Here is a 19799-nt window from a genome sequence, read left to right as displayed (position 1 = left end):
GGTGACCCCCGTGAAATGGTCGTTGGACACCCAACCCACAGGTTGAGAACCACTGACCTGGATGATTGAGAATCTCTAGAGAAACCTGACACCATGTAGCTTTGGGAAAGCTGAGGGTGGGAATGTGTTGGTTAAATGTCATTTTGAAAAAACCAATGAAAGGCTTTGAGTGCTTCCCTTGCGAATAATGACCCTTGGATGCTAACAATCTTTCAGATCTTCCCGGATAACATAATGCCAGCTGAGCGTAAGAAGTCAGCCAGCATGGAAGAAAAAGAAACATCATTAAGTAACAAAGAAAAGGAGTTTGGAGAGAGACGGTCAGCGAGCAGCCGGGACAGAGCCAAGGACGATGTCAGGCTGGGCGTGAAGAGAGAGATGCTAAAGCCAGCTGAAGATAAAAAGAAAAAAGTGGAGGAGGAGAAGCGGAAGAAGGACGACAAGGAGTGGAAGAAGAAAGATGAGGAGAAAATAAAATTGGAAGAGGAACAAAAGAGGAAGGAGGAAGAGGAAAAGCAAAAACTGGAAGAGGAAGAGAAGAAGAAGCAAGAAGAAGAGATGAGGCTGCAGCAGGAAGAAGCAGCTGCCAAGTTGAAGTAAGTCCTCCTTTGTTTCGGGTTACCTGTATTTTGGGAGGAAAAGAGAGGAGGGTCCTGGGAGAAATGTCTTAGGCCCCCACCCCTGTTGTTTCAAACATTTTATCTCCACGTTCATGTTTTCCACCATTCAACCTGAAAAGGTAACGGGTATAGGTTGAAAGCATTTGTTAAAAAGTTTAAAACTCAAAAAGGTTGAGTTTAAAACAGTGGTTCTCAACCTTTTTAATGCCGCGACCCCCAACCGGTCGTAAGTCGAGGACTACTCAACCGGTCGTAAGTCGAGGACTACTCAACTGGTGCAGCACCGTTTGCAGAATGGGACTTTTGGCGGGCTCAGCAGGGCAGAGACAGCCTGGACAATTCCTATTGGCTTTTGAAAGCCAATAGAATTAGACTCTATTCAAGAGAGTCTATTCTATTGGCTTTCAGAAGCCAATAGAATAAAAGGGAGTAGCACAGCTAAGGAAAAGGGGGAAAAAATGGCGGACTGCGTTGTTTGGCGACACCCGTGAAATGGTCGTTCGACCCCAAATGGGGTCCCGACCCACAGGTTGAGAACCGCTGCTTTAAAATGATAATATAGATGTCGTAGTAGAGATTATCTTGGGGAGGAAAAAACTTTCCCATACGAGGGAACTGAGGTTGATTTTTCCAAATGATGTCTACCATTTTTAGGTTAGGGCAGCAGACTGGAAAGCAGGAGATGGTGAGTTCTAGTCCCGCCTTAGCAATGAAAGCCCGCTGGGGGACTTTAGGCCAATCACCAGGAGATAGTGAGTTCTAGTTCCACTGTAGGCATGAAAGCCGGCTGGTGGACTTTGGGTCAGTTACCAGGAGATCGTGAGTTCTAGTTCCACTGTAGGCATGAAAGCCAGCTGGGTGACTTTGGGCCAATCACCAGGAGATGGTGAGTTCTAGTTCCACCTTAGGCATGAAAGCCGGCTGGTGGACTTTGGGCCAATCACCAGGAGACTGAAAGTTCTAGTCTCACCGTAGGCATGAAAGCCGGCTGGGTAACCTTGGACCAGTCCCCATCTCTTAGCCCAGCCCACCTCACAGGGTTGTCACTGTGGGGGAAATAGGAGGAGGAATGTGTGTTGAATAGGTTGACTGCCTTGAGTTACTTGTAAAGATAATAAAGGTGGGATGCCTGTAAATAAATGGGAAGTAAAAATACTATTTTGAACAAATGTTCAGTCCTAGCGTCCTCGTTGGTCTTTACAAAAGGTTTTCTGAAGGCTGAACACCGACTTAAACCTATGAGATTGCCCGTTTATGTCCCTTTTTTCAGAGAGAAAGAAGAAGCCCACCAGCTGCATCAGGAAGCTTGGGAGCGCCACCAAGCCCGGAAGGAGCTTCGAAGCAAGAACCAGAACGCCTCCGAAAACCGTCCAGAAGATAACTTCTTCAGCAGGCTGGACTCCAGCCTCAAGAAGAACACCGCCTTTGTGAAGAAGCTCAAGACCATCACCGAGCAGCAGAGGGACTCCTTATCCCACGACTTTAACGGCCTCAACCTGAGCAAGTACATCGCGGAGGCCGTGGCCGCCATCGTGGAGGCCAAGCTGAAAATCTCCGACGTGAACTGCGCGGTGCACCTCTGCTCGTTGTTTCACCAACGGTACGTCGACTTCGCTCCCTCGCTGCTTCAGGTCTGGAAGAAGCATTTCGAAGCCCGGAAAGAAGAGAAGACGCCCAACATCACGAAACTCAGGACGGACTTGCGCTTCCTTGCCGAGTTGACGATAGTTGGGATTTTCACGGACAAGGAGGGCCTGTCTTTGATCTATGAGCAGCTGAAAAACATTATTAACGCCGACCGCGAGTCTCACACCCACGTTTCAGTGGTGATTAGCTTCTGCCGGCATTGCGGCGACGACATTGCTGGCTTGGTACCCAGGAAGGTGAAAAGCGCGGCGGATAAATTCAACCTGAGCTTTCCGCCCAGCGAGATCATTAGCTCAGAGAAGCAGCAGCCGTTTCAAAATCTGCTGAAAGAATACTTTACGTCTTTGACCAAACATCTGAAAAGGGACCACAGGGAACTGCAAAACATCGAAAGACAAAACAGGTGAAATTGTGTCACGATCTTCGTAGTGAGAGTTCCCCAGAGGTTTTTTTTTTTTTTTAATGGATTGGGTAAGAATCCTTTTTTTATTTGTCAGAGGCAGTGTTAGTTCTCAGGTCCTGCGTTTCCATTCACAGATGGGGGGTGTGGATAGAGAAATGACCTAATGCAGGGCTTTTCAATCAGTGGCACATTGGCACCTGGCAGGTGATACGCGACCATCCTAGAAAAGTGGTAGCGGGGGAAAGGAATGAGCTGAACCAGTGGCAGCACCCACAAGCCTGAGCGAGAGATGGCTGGAGCTGCAGGGCTGTCAGGGCTCAGCGGAAGCACCAGGATCAGTGCTGCTTTCCAGCTGATCAGCGCTTCTTTGAGGCTGTCAGGGCTCAGCAGAAGCACCAGGATCAGCACCAGGCTCCAGCTGGAGCTTGGCGCTGATCCTGGCACTTCTGCTGAGCCCTGAAGAAGCACCGTTCAGCTGGAATGTTGCAGCCTCTCCAGAGTCTTGTGATTTACATTCAGATGCTTGGCAACTGATTCATATTTATGACGGTCACAGTGTCCCTGGGTCATGTGAAGTGACCAAAACCCAGCAGACGGGGGGAATAAAAACCAAACACCCCCCCACCCCACCCCTGCTGCCAATCTTCAACAGAAATGCTCACAACAATGAAAACCTCGCACAGGAGGAAGAGCACCGCGGGCAGGTGTCTTGCTCGGCTGTGCCTTGGGGGGGGGCACTTTTTTCAGTGCCACTGTAACTTTGAACAGTCACTAAGTGAGTTGTTGTAATTCAAGGACTACCTGTACTTTATCACTTTTTTCCTTTTTTTGGTCATCAAGTTTTTGACACCTTGCTAGGCGACTGGTGATAGTCGGATGTTGCCATATCTTAAAAGTGGTACAGTGGGTGAGAAGGTTGAAAAGCCCTGACCTAATGGCAGAAGCCTCTCTGGGTCTTCTTGGCAGTAAGTCCCATTGAATGCAATGCTCCTGAGTAAGTGGATGGAAGACTGTAATCTTTCCTTCATCGTCCAACTGGGTTTAAATCCATTGAGGGATTACCATCCTCAAGTGGAGCTACCTGTGCACACGCGGTCCGTTGCTAAACAAGACATTGGTTAAGGGAGCTTTGCCTCCTTTTACAACCTTTCTCGACCCAACTGTGAGGGGAATGACTGCCGTTGTTAAGGTGGCGACCCGGTTGTTAAGGGAATCTTGCTTCCCCCATTGACTTTGCTTGTCAAAAGGGGATCACGTGACCCCGGGACACGGCAACCGTCATAAATACGAATCAAGTTGCCAAGAGTCTGAATTTTGATCACATGACCGCGGGGATGCTGCAAAGGTCGTAAGTGTGAAAAGCGGTGATCTGTTACTTTTTTTTAGTCCTTCTAGTAACTTCGAACGGTCACTAAACAAACTGTTGTTGTAAGTTGAGGACTAGCTGTAGTCAATAGTAGTACAGGGCAGGAGTAGGCAACCTTGGCTCTTTTAGGACTCGTGGACTTCAACTTCCAGAATCCCTGAGGCAGCCACGCTGAGGGGAAAGGGAGAGGTTTCCAAGCTGAGCCATGCTGGCTCAGGAATTCTGGGAGTTGAAGTCCACGAGTCATAAAGCGGCCTAGGCCTAGGCCAGAGGTAGGCAACCTTGGCTCTTTTATGACTCTTGGACTTCAACTCCCAGAATTCCTGAGCCAGCCAAGCTGAGGGGAAAGGGAGAGGTTTCCAAACAGCCATACTGGCTCAGGAATTCTGGGAGTTGAAGTCCACGAGTCATAAAAGAGCCAAGGTTACCTACTTCTTTCTCTGTCTTTTTTTTTAAATTGCCGATCCTGATGCCAAACAGATGAATTCTGTAACCGATAAAAAGTTTCTATTACCGATCCTAAACAAGGTTAATCTTGCTGACAGCAACATAGCTTCCATTGGTTACTTTTATTTGTCTTTCCACTTTTTGCTTGAAACCTGACAGCACATTATTTTTACACGCCTTCGATTGGCCCGGTAAAAAGTATCGTTTTCATAGGCATTTAGTATTCTTTTTTGTTTAACAAGACTTTTTTTTTTTTTTTTTTTGCTCTTTGGAATTTGCCCGTTAGGTTCGTCTGAGATTAATGTCAGTTTTGTGTCTGTTGTACTTGCTTTCGTAAAGAAGGTGCATTGAATATTGAAACATATTCCCTACATTTATAACACAAAGCATGGAACCACAACAGCCTTTGCTCTTTATTTCGGGGCCTAAGCCCCACATATGGAGCCTTGTTTATATAATAATAATAAAGTTGGAAGGGACCTTGGAGGTCATCGAGTCCAACCCCCTGCTCAGGCAGGAAACCCTATACCATTTCAGACAAATGGCTGTCCAGTCTCTTCTTAAAAACCTCCAGTGTTGGAGCATTCACTGCTTTTGGAGGCAGGTTGTTCCACTGGTTAATTGTTCTAACTGTCAGGAAGTTTCTCCTTAATTCCAGGTTGCTTCTCTCCTTGATTAGTTTCCATCCGTTGCTTCTTGTCCTGCCTTCAGGTGCTTTGGAGGATAGCTTGACTCCCTCTTCTTTGGGGCAGCCCCTGAGATATTGGAAGACTGCTATCATGTCCCCCCTCATCCTTCTCTTCATTAAACTAGACATACCCAATTCCAGCAACCATTCCTGATATGCTTTGGCCTCCAGTCCCCTAATGATCTTTGTTAATCCCAAAGATGAAGAATTGTGTTTTCGAAGAGACTCTCCTTTTGCGTTTGCGAACAGATTGCTTTTTTTTTTGTTGGAAAGTTTTGTTGACATTCAGGCAGCACCTGCCAACTTCTTCACAGTGAGTTTATTCTCATTTTCCCATAACAAGCTGCGGTAGACAGAGTTGTACTTCTTTTTTTACACTGAAAGCCACCATCTCATATTCCTTCTTCGCTGCTCTTCGGATCTGGATTTGAACTCTGCCCAAACAGACCGCTGCTTTTAAAAACATACCAGTGTTAGAATTTAAATCAAACACCTTACCAATTTTGGAATGACTCCACCGGCGCGGTAGAGCTTTTAAATATTTAACCTTTCCCCGGAGAATGAACACGTAAGAGTTGCCACAGGTTGATTTCAACCTGGGCATTGATTCTACCCGATGTAGATGCATCTCAGGCCAAAATTGGGACGCAGGGCGCCCGTCAATGCTGTAACGTTTTCTTTCGATGGGAACTTCTGCAAAAGGGGGAAAAAATTGCTGCTGATCGGGTTGCGGGAAATCAAGTGTGGTTGTGTTCCGAAGCGTAGAGTTTCAAGAGGCAACCGGAGGCGTTGTGGTTTGTCGTTCAGATCAGCTGCCTGTCATTGGATCTGTTGTTGTTCCCTGAAACACCAGAAGGCCTTTGATGTGTGCAGCCAATATACAGTTTTGAGTCCTTCCCCTTCTGGCTCCTGAGTGCTTGTCTTCTGTGACTTAAGGGGGGGGAGCAGGCCTTCAATTGAACAGAAGGCAGTGCAGCTACTCTTGATTTACAACAGTTCGTTTGGTGACCGTTCAAAGTTACAAGGGCACTGAAAAAAAGGGACTTAGGACCGTTTTTCACACTTAGAACTATTGCAGCATCTCCCCACGGTCACGTGATCAATGTGCAGGTGCTTGGCCACTGACTCATACTTATGACGGTCGCAGTGTCCCGTGACCCCTTTTTGTGACCTGACAAGCAAAGTCAACGGGGGAAGCCGGATTCACTTAACAACGGTGCGGCTAACGTATCTCCTGCAGTCATTCCCTTAGCAATTGTGTCGAGAAAAGTTGTAAAATGTAAAACCGTTTCGCTCAGCAACAGAAAATTTGGGCTCAATTGTGGTCGTAGGTCAGGGGCTACCTGGAATGGGTGGTTAGCCTCCCATTAAGGACAAGAAATGGATACCCATTTTATTTCTGTAAACCCATTTACTACATCTGTGTTCTCTTATTTTTTTTCCCTTCTAGATACTACCTTTGCATTTTATTAATCCACCCTTTTCAATGTTTTCTGATTGAAGCCCTGCTGTAATTTTTCATTCCAGATATTTTAACCTATTGAGTTCCACAACAGTGAATTAGTTCTATTTAGGAATAGAATAGAATAGAATAGAATAGAATAGAATAGAATAGAATAGAATAGAATAGAATTGAATTGAATTGAATTGAATTGAATTGAATTGAATTGAATTGAATTGAATTGAATTGAATTTATTTATTTATTTTATTTATTTATGAGACTTATATACCGCTTTAAGTGCAAGCACTCTCTAAGCGGTGTACACCAGTAAGCAATGTATATATATATTTACATTGCCCCCAACAATCTGGGTCCTCATTTTACCTACCCCGGAAGGATGGAAGGCTGAGTCAACCTTCAGCCGGTGAGATTTGAACTGCTGACCTGCTGAACACAGTCAGCTAAAGTGGCCTGCAGTACTGCACTCGAACTGCTGCGCCACCTCGGAATAAGGAGTAGAATAGAATACGGAATAGAATAGAATAGAATAGAATAGAATAGAATAGAATAAGGAACAGAATAAGGAACAGAATAAGGAATAGAATAGGAATAAAATAGAAATAGAACAGAATATAGAATATAGGATAAGATAGGATAGGATAGAATAGAGGTCTTCTAGTCCATCCCCCTGCTCAAGCAGGACAATCTGTAACAATGATGGCGAACATTTTAGAGACCGAGTGCCCAAAAACTGGCCCCGCCCCTGCTCCACTCCCTGCCCCACCCCAGCTCTGCCCCTGCTCCGCCTGCCCGCAGGGCCACTCACCACCTCCAGGGCCCGCCACAGATCGCCCAGCAACGCCATGGTGGTGACGCCCTCTGCCCACGCCCTGCAGCATCAACTGTGCACGATGAGGCATGAGGGCAGAGTCTTGTCTACTCTGGCTGCCATGTCCTTGGCTGCACTGCTCTGCATGGGCCACACTTGGGGGTGACTGTCCTCTAGGGGGGCTGCTGGTGAGGAGGGGGTCACGGGAGGCTGAGGCAACAGCACGTGTGCCCACAGAGAGGGCTCCGAGTGCCGCCTCTGGCACCCGTGCCATAGGTTCGCCACCACTGACCTGTACCATCTCAGACAGATGACTGTCTAGCCTCTTCTTAAAAATCTCCATGATTTCTGGAGGGAAGCTGTTCCACTGGTTGATTGTCCTCACTGTCAGGAAGTTTCTCCTTAATTCCAAGTTGCTTCTCTCTTTGGTCAGTTTCCAACCATTGTTTCTTGTCCTTCCCTCTGGTGCTTTGGAGAATAATTTGGTGGCAGCCCCTCAAATACTGGAACACTGCTATCATGTCTTCCCTATATCTTCTTTTCTTTAGACTAGTGAAGCCCAATTGTCACTTCAGTTATGTCTAGTATTGCTGTACAGGCAATCTTCGACATACGACCATAATATTACTACTCCTAGTGATAATATTTGAATGGTCATGTGTATAACTGCCTTTATAATATAAGTTATTTCATGCATTCATTTGGTTCTAGTTCGGAGGTGCCTTTGTCCTTTGCAATAACTTACCAATAGCGTTGAAACAAACTGGAGGACAAAACAAAGGATATTGTACGCTTTTATATTGCAAGACTATAAGATTAGAAGCATCTCTCTTTTTTTTTTCAATGGTTTGAATCACTCATTTATATTTGAACCAGCATTTTACTTCCAGAAATTACGCTTGAGAACTGTTTAGAGATTTGGGCTGCATTTACTAGTTTGTTTTGTTTTCTCCGTGTGAACTGGCATAAATATTAATAATTACATTGTATAAAGTATATATATATAAATATGCATGCAGATGCATGCACAAATGTACATCTACAGGTAGTCCTCGACTTACGATCACAACTGAGCCCAACATTTTTGTTGCTAAGCAGGATATTTTTTAAGTGAGTTTTGCCCCATTTTATGACCTTTCTTGCCACAGTTGATAAGTGAATCCCTGCGGTTGTTAAGTGAGTCACACGGTTGTTAAGTGAATCTGGTTTTCCCCATTGACTTTGCTTGTCAGAAGGTCACAAAAGGGGATCACATGACCCTGGGACACTGCGACCGTCATAAATATGAGTCAGTTGCCAAGCCTCTTGAGTTTTGATCACGTGACCATAGGGATGCTGCAACGGTCGTAAGTGTGAAAAATGGTTATAAGTCACTTTTTTCAGTGCCGTTGTAACTTTGAACCATTGTTAAACAAACAGTTGTAAGTCGATGATTCCCTATAGTTTGTTTGAAATGGAAAACCAATATCTGTTGTATAAAGACTGAATATATTTTGGTATGTGTTCCGTATTTTATAGTTGAATATTTATTGGCCAATGTTTTTTTATGCATTTCGCTCTTCTTCTTCTTCTTCTTCTTCCTCTTCTTCTTCTTCTTCTTCTTCTTCTTCTTCTTCTTCTTCTTCTTCTTCTTCTTCTTCTTCTTCTTCTTCTTCTCCTCCTCCTCCTCCTCCTCCTCCTCCTCCTCCTCCTCCTCCTCCTCCCTCCCTTCCTTTCCTCCTCCTCCTCCCTCCCTCCCTCCCTTCCTTCCTTCCTCCCTCCCTCCCTCCCTCCCTTCCTTCCTTCCTTCCTTCCTTCCTTCCTTCCTTCCTTCTTTTCCTCCTCCTCCTCCTTCCCTCACTTCTTCCTTCCCTCCCTCCCTACCTCCTTTCCTCCTCCTCCTCCTCCTCCTCTTCAACTACTTTTCATAGCTTGTTTTATAGTTAGCTTTGGTATTAAATGTTGTCAAAGTCCTTTCATCTTGCCTTTTTTTTTTTTGATTGCATGTGCTTTTCTAGGCGTATTCTGCATTCTAAAGGGGAATTGAGTGAAGATCGGCATAAGCAATATGAAGAATTTGCTATGTCTTATCAGAAGCTATTGGCAAACTCTCAATCTTTAGCTGATCTCCTCGACGAAAATATGCCAGATCTCCCTCAAGACAAACCGGTGCCAGAAGGTATGTAAATAATGCAGTTTTAAAATTCGACAAGGTCTATTGCCTTCTTTTCAAATAGTAAATCCTTGCCGACTCTGAACGTTCCCCCGCTGATTTTGTTCCCAGTTTATATCTTTCCGCCTTGAAGTAGGAAGTTCATAACTGAAATGCCGACTTCATTGAAATATTTGATGCTTTTTGTATGTTTAAATTGCAGAACATGGTCCTGGAATTGATATTTTTACCCCTGGCAAAACTGGCGAATATGATTTGGAGGGTGGAATCTGGGAAGACGAAGATGCCAGAAATTTCTACGAGAACCTTATCGATTTAAAAGCGTTTGTGCCGGCTATCTTGTTTAAAGACAATGAAAAATGTTCTCAGACCAAAGATTCTGGGAGAGACGACTCGAGAGGTGCAGTATTTGGTTTTATCTAACTGAGATTACGTCACGGAGAGGGAGGTGGATTTTTATTCTGAGCTGTGATTAGGGTTCGAATGGCTAGCCTAGCTTAGGGGGATGTGCAGGTTTTCTCACTTTATTAACTCTGACTATATTAGCACACCATAATGAATCATAGAATACGTTAATAGTGGCTCAATGCACAATAAGAAATCATAGATACATTAATACTGGATTGCATTCAGCTAAGAAACCATGATTTCTTTGCCGTTCCTTGTTAAATTGTAATAACTCTTGCAAGTCATGGCACCTGCTTGCAACCATGGAACTTAAAGTAGTGGCCAAAATCGTGGAAACCTTTTGGGAAAAGTGTACAGTAGAAATGCCACCTTTGGTTAAGTTTCCACCCATTTTTCTTCTAATTTCTTTATAACTGTAGCCTTGTTCACTTAATAATACTATTTTACATCGCTTTCTGGGCAAGCAGTCAACTCTTTGCACCATTGCTTTAATTTTATGATGTTTTACAAGCTCACTAAATGAAAGAACACAAAAAAACCCCAACCAACTTGATAGCGATCACATAACACACTGACACATGTCCTCCTCTCAGCTTCAATACATGACATCGATAACTGAATCCTACTGTGATCTGATTGGCTCATTGCCAAAACAAGATGACACCCGATTGGCTCTCTAAACACTCATGCTCATTGGCTACAATCAGATGAAGGAAAGCTACCTGAGATCCACCTAAGCAAGTTGTGCTTCCTTTTTCTGATTATTTGGCTGTAACTTTTCATAGAATACAGTGCAGATAATTGAACCAACTTTGTTGCATTACATTCTCGATTAAATTATCTTTCCATTGATATATAATTTTATGGTACTACTCCCCCCCCCCAAAAAAAAGTGGTGTTATTAGCCATTAAACCTCAAAAGTACAATTTTCCCAAAAGGTTTCCACAATTTTGGCCACTACTGTAGCTGTAGAAATCTGTTTTGAAAAACGCTGCAGGAATTCTTTGGAAATCTGGGAATATTTTGAGCCAAAGTAAAGAGGGTGAATTTCCTAACCATTTTTCCTCCCACTTTGTTTTTTAGCTGTCCAGTTCAATGATATGCAGAAAGAAATCAAAGATAAACAAAAGTATACAAGATAAATAACACCATAAGCAAGCCAGATTCCGTAAAACAACAATAGGCTTGTGGCATATACCTAAGTAGGGGTAATTTTGAATGGATTTGAACAAATTACGGTGTAGCTTAATACTATGTATAAATGTGATCTTTGCCAATGTTCAATTGTTATGTTAAAATAGTAACAGGTTTTTATCTTCTGGCAGGAATAGGAAAAATGCTTCAAACTTCTTTATTAAAAAAAATGAAAATGTCTAAGCCTTAGGGACCAGATAAATGGTTTTATTATTTCGTCTGTATCTCTCTGCTTTTATACTTTCATCAGAAAAATACAGAGATCGATATATGTTATTTGGAGGGCAGTGTAATATGTGGATCTAATTCTTTTTGAAATAGAAGTAAAAGAAACTAAGGAAAACAAAGATATAGCCGGCACTGAAGATCTAGAACTGGAACTAGAAAATTTGGATATTAATGATGAGACCCTTGATTTAGATTGTGGGGATGAAGCAGAAGATCTCACAAAAAAACTCCTTGACGAACAAGGTAAAAAGGACGTGGAAAAGTTTGTTATTCTTATTCATTGGTAGAAATGGATTTAAACAGTAGGCATGCCCTTTTAATAATATGGATAGTCTTGTGGATGTGTTATATATACTTACTACATACATACATACATACATACATACACTGCTCAAAAAAATAAAGGGAACACAAATGTATAGGATCCTATACATTTGTGTTCCCTTCAGTTTTTTGAGATTGTATGTCTGTCTGTCTGTCTTTGGTTATTCGGGTTTTCTCCCGCATAAAATTGGAAGTGTCTTGGCGACGTTTTGACAAAGTCCCTTTCGTCATCTTCAGGCTGGTGTTTTCGGCTTCGTGCTTCTAGGAGCAATGTGTGATCGTAGCTGTTTCTTCCTTTTAACTGCCTGGCACACATTGCTCCTAGAAGCACGAAGCCGAAAACACCAGCCTGAAGATGACGAATGGGACTTCATCGAAACGTCGCCAAGACACTTCCAATTTTACATGGGAGAAAACCCGAATAACCAAAGACCTACATACAAACACCCGCGAAAACCTCAGAAAACATACACACACACACACACACACACACACTTTTAGGTTGCTTGCAAGGTTAAGTTGCAGTATCACTTTGTGTGCGTGTGTGTGTGTGTGTGTGTGTGTGTCAGTAATACCACAATTTAACCTTGGAAGCAACCTAGAAGTAAGGAGAAATTTCCTAACAGTGAGAACAATGAAGAAGTGGAATGGCTTGCCTCCAGAAATTGTAGGTGCTTCATCACTGGAAGTTTTAAAGAAAAGACTGGGCTACATTTGTCTAAAATGGCATAGGGTCTCTTGCTTGAGCTGAGGGTTGGACTAGAAGACCCCTCCCCCCAAGGTCCCTTCCAACTCTGTTATTCTGTTAACCATTTTCCTGTATGTGGGACCAGTAAATATCCTCTTGACAAAGAGTTGGATCATGATGAAAAGGTAACATCTCTTCTGCTTTGTGTGGGAGTGGACACCTGTTTGATGATTGTATCATAGAACAGTAAGTCATTTTTCCATTGAAAACATTGGCCAATAATTGTCTCAAGCAATAGGGAAAACAAACAGTGTTTGTTTGTTTGCTTTCATTGAAACAAAATCACTTTTTCCTATTGAGATAACTGGTTGCTCACAGCCAACGGCTTTAGTGTCAGATTTCTGATGTCTGTACGCATCACATTTAACACTTGCATGTCGAAGAAAGTAAATGTGATATTTTAGGCATAGCTAACTCTTCAATAAAATCCCCATTAACATTTTTAACCCAGACAAGTGTCAGCCCTCGATCAGCCTAATGGAGGATTAGTAATTGTGGACTCACTTTCTAATCTTGCTTCAGTCACATGCTTTAAAAGAGGAATATGAAATGCATTGTCACTTACCTCACCGGATTATCAGGGTGAATGAGATGGCTTGTAAAGCACTTTGTATGATTAAAGGCACATGTAATGGGACACATTGTCTAGCTTGTGAGAAAGATGAGTCATTTATATGAACATGAGAAGTATTAATCCGTTTTTGTTTAGTGAATTTCCTTTGCAATTGTAAGCAAGTTGAATAATAAGCGTAAATATTTCCCTTGTCCATGATGAGATCAATTATTCTAATTTGACAGAACAATTAATGAATGGAACGACTTGCCTCCAGAAGTTGTGGGTGTTCCAACACTGGAGGCTTTTTAAGAAGATAGCCATTTGTCCAGAATGGTATAGGGCAGTGGTGGCGAACCTTTTAGAGACCGAGTGCCCAAAAACTGGCCCCAACCCTGCCCCCCCATCCCCTGCCCTGCTTGCCCGCAGGGCCACTCACCGCTTCCAGGGCCCGCCACAGATCACAGACATGGCAGCCCAGCAGCGCTATGGCGGTCACGCCTTCTGCCCGCGCCCTGCAGCATCAACTGTGCACGATGGGGTGTGAAGGCAGAGTCTTGTCTACACTGCCTGGCTGCCATGTCCTTGGCTGCGCTGCTCCGCGTGGGCCACGCTCAGGGGCGACTCTCCTTCAGGGGGGCTGCTGGAGAGGAGGGGGTCCTGGGGAGAGGCGAGGCTGGGGCAACGGCACGTGTGCTCCCAGAGAGGGCTCCGAGCGCCGCCTCTGGCACCCGTGCTGTAGGTTCGCCACCACTGGTATAGGGTTTCCTGTCTGAGCAGGAACTAGAAGACCTCCAAGGTCCCTTACAACTCTGTTATCCTGTTAATTTCTTTCTCTCATTCACTTTCTGAAATATGCTTTTTCTTTTATCTAGTTCAGTGGTTCTCAACCTTTTTAATGCCGCGACCCCCCCCAACCGGTCATAAGTCGAGGACTACTCAACCGGTCGTAAGTCGAGGACTACTCAACTGGTGCAGCACCGTTTGCAGAATGGGACTTTTGGCGGGCTCAGCAGGGCAGAGACAGCCTGGACAATTCCTATTGGCTTTTGAAAGCCAATAGAATTAGACTCTATTCAAGAGAGTCTATTCTATTGGCTTTCAAAAGCCAATAGAATAAAAGGGAGTAGCACAGCTAAGGAAAAGGGGGGGGGGAAATGACGGACTGCGTTGTTTGGCGACCCCCGTGAAATGGTCGTTCGACCCCAAATGGGGTCCCGACCCACAGGTTGAGAACCACTGATCTAGTTTATAGTGGCATCAAATATAAATATCACAACGGCATCCAATATACCCATTCTTCATGCCCCCAAGTAGCATTTAAAATAAGTCACTGTATATACTTCTGTCCTAATAAGTAAGATAGTCCTGGAGAGTTAACGTGTACCAAAAGGCAAACAGGCAATTAAGTACTAAGTTGTTCGTAATGAAGGTTTGCTTCTGGGCAATGTGTAAAAATATTTTTCTATTTTTAACACGATTAGGCAAGAAACAGGGAGCAGATAGCACCGGAGCTGAAAATAGTGACGGAAAGCAAGCTGCAAGAAGTGAGTTTTGAGGTGGTACTAAGAAGGAGAAAGTGTTTTGAAGTAGATAAGCTTATAAGGGGCAGGGACTAGATAGAAATTCCAGGAAGAAAACAAATTATCTGTAAGCCGAAAAGTGGCAGAAATATACGCAATAGGACTTTTCTAGGAACACACAGAGAAATGATCTAAGATGGATATTCTTTGCACTAGTTTCCTCAGTAGACGATAGAAAAAAAATAATGTAGGTTCTTTCTGGTTGATGAGTTTCAGCTCAGTGTGGTGAGCTTAAATTTTTAGGCTTTCTGGTTGAACTTTTAAGTACATGTATGGATGTATTTCTCTGAGCTGGCATCGTAACTAATTTAGAACACAACAGTAATAGCACACTAGCCAACGTGTAGAAAAAGCGTTCTTCAGCTTCAGGAACATTTCTTCATCCAATAAATTTCTCAGATATCTTCCGTAAGTAATGAAAACAAGGGATACTAACTGTATTTAACTTGCCTTTTAGTTAACAGTTGTTTAATTTGAGTTCATCGTTGCAGTCACTTCAACTCAGTGACTCTCTCTTGAGTTAGGAAAATATTTTCACCACTGTTTAGTCAGCTTAGACCAGTGTTTCTCAACCTTGACCATTTTAAGGCATGTGGACTTCAACTCCCAGAATTCCACAGCCAGCAATGCTGGCTGTGGAATTCTGGGAGTTGAAGTCCACATGCCTTAAAACGGTCAAGGTTGAGAAACACTGGCGTAGACTCTATGATGTCTCTGGAGATTCTCAATCATCCAGGTCATGGTGGCCCCAAAGGCCACTGGACTTGGTTTTTCTTCATCCAAGAAGCTTCTTCAGCTCTGATTGAATGGTGGACGTAAGGATTTATATTCCTTGCAATCATCTGGTCGTTAGTACTCTCTCTGAGAGTCGTTGAGCCCACTTGGAGGTTTATCTGTGCCCTCAGGGTCATCTGAACAGTGCCAACCTTCTTGGAACACGGTCCTTTCGCTGGAAGGGATTCCTCCCCCCCCCTACCTTTAAATGAGTTGAGATCCAAAAGGATCCCAGTATCTATGGGGAATTTTGTCAGGGAGGGTAATTGAATTTAAAGATAGCCAATTATCTAAAGATAATCCCATTGGTGGATTCTCCATCTCCGTACTGAGAAAAGGCGTTCAGGTAAGACCAACGCCCCTTTCAGCAGTTCCAAGAAGGTTCCACACCCATTTGCACTATTCAGGTGTCCCTGAGGGCACAGCTAAACCCCCAAGTGGCCTCAACAACCCTTAGAAAGAGTACTGACAACCAGATGACTGCAAGGAATATAAATCTTTCCATTCCCCTACTATTCAGTCAGAACTGAAGAGGCTTTCTGGATGAGAAGTGAAACATCTTCAAGAGAAAAAAAAAACAAGTTCAGTGGCCTTTTGAAAAAGCACCTTTGGAATAGGCTGTGTGAATGCTTTGATACGAAACAGATGACTAAGAGCTGCAGGATTTCTCTGAAACCTTGAGGAATTTGGGATGTGTGTGACTCTTTCCTCAGAATGAGCTAGAATGGGAAATAGGGGATAAAAAGTAAAATTGGGATCCTGTCCTAAAACAAAGTCAGAATTAACAGACACACTTTCCTGTACCAGGATGCACTTTAAACCCTGAAGTGCATGTACTGCCTTATTTCATTGGTTGGCAAACGGAAGTGTGACTTGATAGAACTAGATCCTCTCATATCAAGAGAATCAGCGCAATAGATCAACCTGAAATTATGGAATCAATTAACGCTTCCTGAAATGAGTATCTAGCCATCTTCCCTTGGTATAAATTTATGCCAACGAGCTGTGTAGTACACAGATATATCTCAGTGAAAATCAACTCTCTGGCTAGTCTACGAGTGCAAATTTCTATCTAAACAAGAGGTTGAAAAACACATGCTCTCTTTATTGGCTATAAAATGCTGTTAGGGTAGCCTTAAGTAATTGGAATTTATTTATTTAGCGTGTGGCATACAATGTCAGGGAAATCTACAAACGTTAGACACAACGCAGCGTAAACTGTTAGTTCATTCTGTTCAGCACTTGTGTGCTTGGTGCATCACAGGAGGTGAAGTAGCTTTAAACCAATTAGCAGCACTTGCGTTGCTGGCTATTCCGGGCTCCTCCACCAGTCTCCCCTCCCCTTGTGTTGCGTTGCTTCGTGTCCAGCGTCCCCTTTGCCAGATCCAGCAGCATCTTCTACTTTCTGCAGCTAGGTTTTTTTGCTACCCATTTATCTACTTGCAGCATTGCATGCTTTCAAGCTGCTGGGTAGACAGGATTCGGGGAGCGGCGAGCAGCAGGAGTTCACCCTGTCTCATGGAGCCGGACTCGAACCGCTGGAGTGCAGATCATTTCTGGCTGGCAGTCCCAGTATCCTTAAGCCGCTGCGCCACTAGGTGGTTGGGAATATGCCAACCACATTTCAAATTAAAAGATTTAGTAGGAGAAACGATCTACTACCAAGTAGTCAAAATACATACAAGGAAAGAGGAGAAATCCGAGGGTAAGATCCATGGTGAAGGAAGGGAAATAATAATAGTATTTATTGTTGGATGTAGCCCTTTTAAAGTGCAAAGTGCTTTACAGTTGTTAGCTTGAATTCCCGTGCAAAGGACCCTGGGGGTGACAGGCTCCTCCATACGAGGAGTTTGCGGAATGTGAGAATATTCTCCTTGTGGAACATCAACCAAGCAATGGATGAAGACACTAAACTGGGGATTTAATAAGGGACCTACAAGTCTATTTTACAGATTCCCTAAAATGTTTGTGTTACATCCTTGATTTCTTCTACAAGAGGAAAAAAGGAACCCAATCCATGGTCACTTTGTCTTCATCTATCACAGTTTTTCTCAGCCTTGACTATTTTAAGCCATGTGGACTTCAACTCCCAGAATTCCACAGCCAGCAATGCTGGCTGTGGAATTCTGGGAGTTGAAGTCCACATGGCTTAAAATGGTCAAGGTTGAGAAACACTGATCTATGAGTTCCTTTCAAATTACATTTACATGTGCATTTTGCCCTGTGTCTCTTCTTAGGGGTCATTGCATTAATTTTCCATTCTCTTTTACTAATGTCCTATCTGTTTCTCTGTTTTGTTTTTTCCACTTGCTTTTAAGGCTGTACTAGGTATTAACTGTTTTTTTTTTCCCTGCTGAAAAAAAAATCACTTGCTTATGGGGATTATGTCATTCTTGGAGAACATATTTTTTTAAAAAATGTTACATTTTAGTTGTTTGTCTGGTTTTGGCTTATCTCTCTCTTTTTTTAATGCTTGATTAGAACAAGAAGATGAAGAAACCAGCACCGGATCACACCTAAAACTTATAGTTGATGCTTTCCTTCAACAGCTCCCAAATTGTGTAAATAGAGACCTAATAGACAAGGTAAAATGGCTATCTAATATTTCTTTTTTCTTTTTCTTTTTTTTAAATTTTATTTTATTCAAATACAAATAATACAAACATAACACATATAAATCTAAATAAAAAACAGTATTAAAAATACAAATACTACAGTACACCCACACCCCTGGAGACCATTTTTATTACCTATATTTCTTCTCATATATAACAACTAACTATATATAATATATTTCAATTGTGCCTTTATCCCCTCCAAAACAGCATGTATTCTTTTTTTTTCTCTTCCATACTTATATATAACGAAACACTTTTATTCCATAATACATACTTTTGTTCAAAGCTTAGCATTTCCAGTTGTTGCTGGGTTAATGCAAACTGACCTTAATTTCGTCATAAGGATTATGATAAGCATGTATTCTTGAGCAGGTTTATTCCCTTTGCCTTCCACCAAGACTGTTTTTACAAAACCATCCCATATTTCATTATCATTATTTACTTTAATCATCCCTTTTTTAAATTTAAATTTCTGTTGTTAATTTGCCATTTGTTGCCATATTCCATATTTCATTATACCACTCATTTCTTTGATATCCCAATTCCATCTCCAATATTTACCATCACTAATCTAGCTGCCATTATCAGATTTACAATCAGTTTCCTTTTTTGCTTCATTTATATCTTGTTTTTCCACCTGTAACAGTAAGCTATCTAGTATTTCTAACGGCTATTTCTACACAACAAAATTTTCTTGATGCGGGTAGTCGTTGACTTACAACCAGAATTGAGCCCGACATTTCTGTGGCTGAGACACTGATTTAAATGAATTTTGCCCCATTTTAGGACTTTTCTTGCCATAGTTGTTAAGTGAATCTCTGTACTTATTAAATTACCAACACCGTCGTTAAGCGAATCTGGCTCCGCCCTCCCCCCCGTTGACTTTGCTTATCAGGCGGTCGCATAAGGGGATCACATGACCCCAGGACACTGTGACCAGTGTCATAAATGTGAGTCAGTTGCCATAGGTCTGAATTTGATCACGTGACCCTGGGGTGGCTGCAAGGCTCTCAAGTGTGAAAAACGCTCATAAAGTCACTTTTTTCAGGGCCGTTGTAACTTTGAACGGCCACTAAATGAACTGTTGTAAGTGGAGGACTAGCTGCATTGCACTCTGACCCCTTTGATCTCCCCCAAATGCAGGAAACTTGGGAGGCTTGTTAAAGCTGCTCTAACAATGAATTTAAGTGGGTTTTAAGAACTCACGAATGTGAAACTCAGGTGGAGAAAAGGCATCTAAAATTTGGTTTACTAACAGATGAAAAAAATATATGATTCTGTAGGCTGCTCTCAGCCAGAAACCACTTGTTCTTCTCCAACACATAACTGGAATGTGGTAGCAATGATCAGAAACTGAAATTTATTATTATTTTCCTTGGTTCCTTGCTTCAAACTCGGATTTCAAGCCTTCTCTTCCTTCCGCAGGCAGCAATGGATTTTTGCATGAATATGAACACCAAGGCTAACAGAAGGAAGTTAGTCCGTGCCCTTTTCATAGTTCCTCGGCAGAGGTAAGCATCGACATAAATGTTGCCCTTAAAGTTGGGTCTGAGATCTGAAGAAACACGTGGGAAGTCGCATTTGGTCTAGAACAGCAAATTTTTCCCCATCAGCGTTCTTCAGATTTTAAAATCCATTAATACGCAAAAATGGGAGATTCATTTATTTACTTCCTACACCGCCCCTCTCACCTACGTGACTCTGGATGGTTTACAACCTCATCCCAAAACCGTACAAATACACGATATAAAAGCATAATTTTTTTTAAAAAAAA

General features: G+C 42.8%; 1 protein-coding gene across 3 annotated transcripts in view; it reads left to right on the top strand.

Moving 5' to 3' along the window:
• Nucleotides 1-19799, top strand: part of UPF2 (UPF2 regulator of nonsense mediated mRNA decay) — a 61365-nt gene that overhangs the window by 11450 nt on the left and 30116 nt on the right. For 2 of the 3 annotated variants that reach the window (XM_039357497.1, XM_039357498.1), the window contains exons 2-8: nt 217-596; nt 1891-2670; nt 9440-9600; nt 9797-9994; nt 11519-11668; nt 17889-17992; nt 19451-19536. In XM_039357497.1, coding sequence (XP_039213431.1) covers nt 235-596; nt 1891-2670; nt 9440-9600; nt 9797-9994; nt 11519-11668; nt 17889-17992; nt 19451-19536 — 1841 coding nt within the window. In that variant the 5' untranslated portion in view covers nt 217-234. Of the gene's footprint in view, nt 1-216; nt 597-1890; nt 2671-9439; nt 9601-9796; nt 9995-11518; nt 11669-14534; nt 14598-17888; nt 17993-19450; nt 19537-19799 lie in introns of all 3 variants that reach the window. The other variant, XM_039357496.1, reaches the window with a different exon arrangement.

The sequence above is a fragment of the Crotalus tigris genome, unplaced genomic scaffold (genome assembly GCF_016545835.1).
Source record: "Crotalus tigris isolate CLP2741 ecotype Arizona unplaced genomic scaffold, ASM1654583v1 scf7180000018925.3142382, whole genome shotgun sequence".
Taxonomy (NCBI): domain Eukaryota; kingdom Metazoa; phylum Chordata; class Lepidosauria; order Squamata; family Viperidae; genus Crotalus; species Crotalus tigris.
This window is presented reverse-complemented; position numbering and strand designations above follow the sequence as displayed.